Source organism: Egretta garzetta, unplaced genomic scaffold (assembly GCF_000687185.1).
Source record: "Egretta garzetta isolate BGI_Z169 unplaced genomic scaffold, ASM68718v1 scaffold224, whole genome shotgun sequence".
Taxonomy (NCBI): Eukaryota; Metazoa; Chordata; class Aves; order Pelecaniformes; family Ardeidae; genus Egretta; species Egretta garzetta.
Genome location: NW_009259530.1, coordinates 298,213 through 305,940, shown reverse-complemented (window position 1 = coordinate 305,940; position 7,728 = coordinate 298,213). Strand labels below are relative to the sequence as shown.

General features: G+C 53.3%; 1 protein-coding gene across 2 annotated transcripts in view; it reads right to left on the bottom strand.

Moving 5' to 3' along the window:
- Nucleotides 1–3,725, bottom strand: part of SLC4A4 (solute carrier family 4 member 4) — a 152,161-nt gene extending 148,436 nt beyond the window's left edge. For both annotated transcript variants that reach the window (XM_009637579.1, XM_035893112.1), the window contains exon 1: nucleotides 3,653–3,725. In XM_009637579.1, the coding sequence (XP_009635874.1) occupies nucleotides 3,653–3,725 (73 nt within the window). The remainder of the gene's footprint in view (nucleotides 1–3,652) is intronic.
- Between the last annotated feature and the right edge of the window lie 4,003 nt (nucleotides 3,726–7,728).

The window sequence follows — 7,728 nt, the reverse complement described above, 5'->3', positions numbered from 1 at the left end:
ACTAAACCAGGGTAGGTTTAGACTAGATATAAGGAAGAAGTTCTTTACAATGAGGGTGGTGAAACCCTGGCAGGGGTTGCCCAGAGAGGGGGTGGAGGCCCCATCCCTGGAAGCATTCAAGGCCAGGTTGGATGGGGCTGTGAGCAACCTGATGTGGTTCAAGGTGTCCCTGCTCCTGCAGGGGGGTTGGACTAGATGACCTCTGGGGGTCCCTTCCAACCCCAAACATTCTATGATTCACTCCGCAAGGGCACCACCGACAGTTGCCCCAAGCTGAAGAAGTCCCCACATCCTTCTGACCAGAAATGCCCGTTTTGCCCCCTCCTCACAAGGCAAAGTCCTTCCCTATCCCCCACACTGCTACATCATCAAACTAGTGAGCGATGCGGTAATTCAGCGTCGCTATGACCTAGCGCCAGGTCATCGGCTACCGATAAAGTGACACCACGCTGTCCCCCTCTCCTTGCAAAGCACAGGCAGAAGAGGGATGCTCAAAGCGACAGCTTCAACGCTCTGCCGTCACCGGTCTGAAGCCAAACTGACTGGACTGCCAAGCCGCAGCAGCAGCCCACTTTCCAAGCGGGGCTCTCCCTGCTTTCCTAGCGGGGCTCTCCCATCTGCCCTGCAAGCTCCCGCAGCTGGGGGATCCCCGGGTCCCACGCTGCCCCAACGCTACGCCCCAACGCTGTAACCTGATAAAGGTTACAACTCCCCTTTCCCCAGTGCAGGGAAGGGAAACTGTCTCTGCTCTCTCCTCATTTATTTTTTTTTGTTCCCTACAAGTTCAGTGAAATTAAGAGTGACTTTAAAGAGCCTTCCTGAGAAATTTCATCAATATTGACTGCCAGGTGCAAAAAATTATTGGGAGAGGAATGGAAAGAAGACGTATGATGAGAGGCAAATAACTTTATGATATGTATGTCATTTCCTCATGGAAGGAAGCTAAAAATAAAAGCCATCAGAAAAACAAAATACGCCTGGACCTAACAATTCCACTCGTCATCACCTTCTTCTGCAGAGGATGCAACTACTGCATGCCTTTCAGAAAAGCCAGTTATAACTGGACCATGGAAGTGGCTGAAGCCACTTCACCATTACTCCACCGGACCATGGAAGTGGGGAACACCTCAGAGCTAACACCTCGGGGTCTCTAGGCGAGTGCTCTCCTCCTTGACACCACTCCCCTTGCCCGGCAGAAATCAAGCAGAGACTTACATGCATCTGCACCATGTGCCAGCCAAAGGTCTCCAACCCGACCTTCTACCCCTTCTGTGGGATCTTAAACTGAAAGAGAGTAGATTTAGATTGGATCTAAAGAACAAGTTCTTCACTGTGAGGGCGGTGAGGCACTGGCACAGGTTGTCCAGAGAAGCTGCAGATGCCCCATCCCTGGAAGTGTTCCAGGCCAGGTTGGACGGGGCTTTGGGCAACCTGGTCTGGTGGAAGGTGCCCCAGCTCATGGCAGGGGGCTTGGCCTAGATGGTCTTGAAAAGGTCCCTTCCAAACCCAACCACTCTGTGAGTCTACATTCCATTCTGTACATGCAGGCTCTAACTGTACCTAGGGTGCCTGGGTGCGTATCAGGTACGCACGTACATTAAGTGTACTTATGTACAAGACGCGCGTCGGTGTGGAGCGTTACATGTAGCTGAGGACATGCATAGAATCATCTAGGTTGGAACTCTTCCCCTCTAAGGCAAAAAAAGATCTCTTCAAAACGCCAAAGCCTTTAACCATTTCTTGCACCGTGGTAACGCCCCAAATTTGCCAGGTACATTATGAACCCAAGGCTGTCCCGGCCCAGAGGCGCGGAGCGACTGAGCAGGAACGCCGAGCGCATCACGCAGGCACCATGCGTGCATCGTGACGCTGACAGATGCTACGGCGTCAGCACCGGCCCCGCCACAGATGGTGGCTCCGTTTGGGATTTAGCTAGGTCATTTGCGGAAGCCTGGCGAGAATCGGGGCGCTGCCTTTAGCACGAACAAGGGAATTAGCTGGTTACACAGCTCCCAGTCCCCGCGGAGCTCCAGCTCTCAGCGGCCTGTCACGTGCAATTAAAAATACTTGCTTCACCTCCTCTTCTCCTCACTCCCTGGCGAGGTGAGCTGCAACTGGCCTCCTAGCCCAACTAAATCAAATGAGGATATCTGCACCGAAACAAGGTGGAGAGAAATGCACCACATCTACAAATATTCTTTATAAGCCTTAACCACCGCCCTTTCCACGGCACCGGCAAAAGGACGCTCCCACGCTCGCCCTTCCCAAGCCACAATTCACATTACACTCCCAGAGAGTCACATATGGGCAACATGCACCCCCCAGCAGCACGGGGCAACGTTTAAGACAGCAAAATGTAAGGAATGCTCTCCCTCTCTCCCCTCGTAGACGTTTCCGCTGTGCCAAAGTATGGATTATTCTACAAGCAAAAGGCTAATACGAAACCCCCGGCATTGGGGGATGGACCAGGTGACCTCTAGGGGTCCCTTCCAACCCCAAACATTCTATGATTCCGACCCCGCGGACCTAATTAAACCCCATATGATAATTTATAGCTACGGAGAGCAGATTACTTCACAGGAGAGAAGAAGAAAACAGGGGCATTTTCCTGGAAAGGATTGGTTTGATGTGCTGGAAGTGTTCTAATCCATCATTTTGGAGATTATTTTCTTTCATGCTGCTTGATCCTTTACCGTCCGTTATCGGTGTCAGTGACACGGCTGCGACCCCTCCACCTTTCCAAACGTTTTAAGCCAAGAAGCCCCAGGCATTTGTTTGCAAATGGAGAACTGAGGATAAAATTCTACACCTGAGCGGGGAGGGGCAGGGCAGCACCGCGAGGTGCAACACAGGCCCCTTCCCCTTCTAGGGAGGGTACGGTCCCTGTCGGCCGTCCCGCCATCTCCCCCGCGGGTTTAGCACGCACACCGTCAACTGATCCTCATAAAACAAGGAAAGGAGAATTCGCTGCAAAGAATTCATTCCTATCAGCATAACAGTTTTACCACAAACAACCTTAAACTGAACTCCTTTAAATTCCTTTTACCTTTGGCATTTCACAGCGTTCTTAGTCCAAGAGAAGATAAAACCCCTTTCCAAGGAGTCTACTCTTTTCCTAAGAAGTGAAGAAGCCGTTTGCTCTGTTAAAAAGTTCCCCTTCAAGGGACCAGCCTGCTCTAAGCCGAAAGGATAACGCAGGGAAATGTCCCCTTGCTGCCTTACGCCCAGCGCCGGACACCTGGCACTAATCCTGCTGGTTTTCCCAGCTTCCTCCCCCATCCGCAACACCGGCCCCCGCGTCCCAGCCCGTCCAAGCGCAGCGGGGACACGCAAGCCTTGCCAAGCCATGGAGAAGCAAACGGCCCCGCGGTTCCGCACCCGCCGCGCGAGGCAGAGCAAGCGTGGCTTTGCGGGACGTGGCGAGGCGTGCCAGCCGCCTATGCTCGCTCCCGAACAGAGAAAGCGAAATTCCTTTCAAAAGTCAGTTCCACCCCGATGGCGTGCACCCACGTTTCAGGAATTAATTGGTAATTCATTTTAGGATTAATTACTCAAAGGTGCCCGTTTTCTCTGCTGTCGGCCCGTGCCGATCGTACAGACAAACCCGAATGGTGAAGGTACCCTTCCTCCCCAGCAGCCCGAGGTCTCTTACCTTCCACTTCTTCTTCATCGCACACGTGTTTAAGGAAGGAAGCCCCTCTATCCAGTACTGCCTCGTCCTCCATCCTATAGTAATAGAAAAGAAAAAAGGAGTGCTCAGACTTCTCCTGGAGCGAGCTGTTTGAACCAGCCCAGGTCCGGGGCAGGTTAACGTGCAAGCTGCTGTTCATGTTCCCGTGGGCGCTCCTGCTCTCCTTCCAGCGCCTGCTCTTCCTTCATAGAGCTCCTTTCCACCGGCGGTCGGTTTAAGCTGGCCTCACGTAGCCCGAGTTCTAACCTGGAGAGGACATCAGTGCTGGGAGAAAGGTAATCCCGGCTACAAGTCTTTGGGGTTTTTTTTTTCCTGTTTCTTGTTTTGGGTTTTTTTTTCCCCCTCCCCCTTTTTCTTCCCTTTTTTTTTTTTTTTTTTCCCTTTAAAGGGACGTATACACACACAGGCGAGTTTGGGATTTCTACGCGACAGCCACGAGTTTGTGGAATTCCAGGTTGCCTTTAAAGTTCTTCTAAAGGAGGCCGGCCGCGGGACCCCGCAGGCAAGCAAGCACGCGACCAGCACACAGACACGCAGGCGGCGGCGGGCCAGTCACCCGTCCTCCCCCCTTTGGGGGCCGGGCCCCAGCCGTTGCCGGCCTCCCCCTCCCCTCCCCTCCCCACCCCTTATCTGCTCCTCGCTAACGAAGAGACTCCTAATTCCGCGCCTCCGCCCCCGGAGCCCTCCCGGCGCTGGTAGCGCTATATTTCACCCATAAAAGATGACCCCGCGCGCTTTCCAAGGCTTCATCTGCAAATGTAAAAATGCTGAAGTAACAAAAAAAAGAAAAAATCTTACTATATTAAATAATTAATATTAATAACTAGATTAAATAATCTCCCTTCCTATCACCCCGAGGCTGAGCGCACGTTCACTGCTCACCGCCGGACAGCCGCTGTGCAAGATTTCTTTCTTAATACAACTGGAGAGCAAGCCGGCAACCTGTTCTCCTACCAATGGCAAGGAAGAGGTGGACGTGGGCAACCATCAAAAACCGAGTCCTTTTCCTTCTATTCCCTACATGGAATAGGGACACGCTCGGTACAGAAGGAACCAAAGCCTCAGAACGTCTTCACGTCCGTATCGCTTCCACTTGCGATCCCGCAAGATCCCCCAAGTGCAGCAGCAGCAGCAAGAAGGGCACGTTCAAATCCAGGAGAACATTATGGGGACAATCTTTTCAGTAGGGCCAGCTGGGACAGGCCAAGGGGGGATGGCTTTAAACTGAAGCAGGGGAGGTTTAGACTGGATCTAAGGAAGAAATTCTTTGCAACGATGGTGGTGAAACCCTGGCAGGGGTTGCGCAGAGAGGGGGTGGAGGCCCCATCCCTGGGAATGTTCAAGGCCAGGTTGGCCAGGGCTGTGAGCAACCTGATGTGGTTCAAGGTGTCCCTGCTCCTGCAGGGGGGTTGGGTTGACCTCTAGGGGTCCCTTCCCACCCAAACCATTCTATGATTCTATGATAAAAACTGCGTGGATGAATACCAAGAAATCAAAACATCTTAGGATATCTACCTTGCACGTCAACGCCCACCTGAACAGAAAAAAAACCCAACAAATAAAAAATCAGCCAGAAAAGAAAGTAGCAGAGCTCTCATTCTCCAAAGGCAGGAGCACAGCAGCCGTTCTCCCATCTTTGCCAAGCTTCCCTCCATCTCGAGCCCCTTTACTAACAGGCCGTTGGCCTCATCCTTGGTTCTTTGTCTGCCGCCCAGCTCCTGTGAACAAGTCTCAAATACGTCACTGATAAAAAAAGAAGCAGCAAGCCAGAGAGGTCAGGTGCAAACCCACTAACGAAGCGCAGGGAAAGGGGCGGTTTGCATCTGGATTACTGGACGGCAGCAAGTAACGCAGCACAGCACCCAGACACGAACGGCAGCATCGGCTCCGAAGCCGAGGTGCCGTTGGGCGACTGGGAGCCAGGTCCAGCTCCCCTCCCCACGGGCCGCGTCTGCCCGCGACCCAGCGGCCGGGGGATTTGAAGAACAAGTTGCTGTGACTTCGGGAGGGCACCACCGCACGGGCGGCTGCTCGTTCTGCGCAAAACACGCGAAGCCGCCCCCACAACTCCAGCTCTTCATTAAGTTATTCAAGGCTACTTCTCTGCCTTGGAAAAGATGCGTAAAGGGGACATGTTCCATGGCTGCTCTTGCCTGTTTGCAGCGGTCGTCAAGGCACACCCCAATTTTTTAATTTTAATTTCCGCCCCCCCCGAAGCAGCACAGTAGCTACTCGCTATACACAGAGCTGAAAACATCTGGAGCAGATGGGACCAGATTTCCAGACCGAACACAAGCCACGGGCGCTTTATTACTGGGTGCAGCCCATTCTTACCCTCTCACACAGCGCGCCCCCAGACCCTGCACAAACACCGCCTTCCCCCCACACCATGGGTCCAGGCGCATGGCACCCGAGAAGCAATGGTCGCACGGGGTGGGGGGAAAGAGGGGAAGGGAAGGAAAGGAGCAATTTCCGCCGCCTGCAAGGCATCGAGCGCTGAAAATTCACCGGGTGCCATCCGCCTAGGACGATGCCTGCTCGGCCCCCGTCCCAGGGCTGCACCCCCCGCCCTCCCGGCGAGGGCACCTCGCGTCCCTTGGAGCCCTGAGTTGCGTTTAGCAGCCGGGCTTCCCAGCTCCGGGGCGGGCTGGCAGCCTGCTTACGAGGCACCGCAAGCCCGGCGCGCTCCCCGCAACGCGGGCAGAGCGGATCCGAAGGAGCCGGGGGGTTTAAAGGGCCAGGAATAGAGCTTGGGTCGCCTTGGCACGGCGCCCGTCTCTAATCCGCCCGCGCTGAGCGATTAGGCTCCCAAGCACCACCTCCCGCCACTTGGGCTTTTCTGCCCTTCTTAGATTACTGCAGGGTTTCTTCAGGCCAATATCTAGCAAGAAAACATCCTTTATGAATTGGCACGGGGGAAATGTTTCAGCCCCCTGGAATTTTTCAAATGGGAGTTGCAGAAACTGAAAAAAAAAAATAAAATTAAAAATTCATGTGAAACAACAGGAAAATCTTCACTTGGGTCTTCAGGGGAGAACTGGTAGGGTGCCGCCAAGGTGTTTTCGTCATCCCGTGGAGGAGACCCACATCCCCTGGATGGAAGTCAGCAAGGGTGGAAGGTTTTTTAGGGCTTCTGAACAGAAACATGCCTTAATTTAGGCCTGGTTCGCTGGCTCCTTGTAATAAGGGAAAAACCACGGGACATTCAGACGCTTTTTATCGAACCCCGCATCCTCATTACCGCTGCTGCAAGGATTCGGAAACAAACCTAAGAAATTAATTAAAAAATATTGGGTTTCTATTTTCAGGGTCTAGACCTGAGCAAGTCATGTACTCTGACAGAATCAACTCAAGCAAAGGCGCTTGAGTAATTGGCCTCGCTGGGTAGATCATCAGATGGGTCCCAAGAGGTTTTAGAAACGACGTTATTGTGTCGATAGGATTTTAACAGGAGTCACAGGTAGCCTACCCATCACAGCACGCTGCTCAGACCCAAATTTGCAGCGTACAGCTCACAGAAATATTCTGCCAGACCGCTCGGGAAGAACAAGACCAATTCAATATTAACAGGGATCCGGGATGTGATAATGGAGAGAAAAGTTAGTGTGAAATGGGCAAAAGTGAAGGAAATCCAGGAGCAGAAAAGAGAACTCTCTCCTCCAAGGAGCAGAGCCCAACCCTGGGGAAGGAGCAAGTACGCGTGCCCCTCTGCTGCGGGGAGCTCTGGAGCCACGGCATTGCGGAGCGTCCGGCGTTAGCACCGCAGGGGAAGTGCTGTGGTTCAACACCAAATGAGTTGTGATAGGCTACCAAAAAAAAAAACCCAACCCAGTTAGGTCAAAGTCCTCATCTCCTTCCCCTTGGCTACACTTATCTGACAGCCTGTTTCGCTCCTGTTTCGCTCATCACGTCATAAATTCTTCCCGTGGGTCTCCTCCTAAGAGTGCCCAGCGCTCGCGACGCCTCTTCCAAGCCGTCGAGAGCGGCGACGTAGCCTCAGCCCTCCCGTCCCCCCTCCTCGGGGGGGCCGCCCCCCG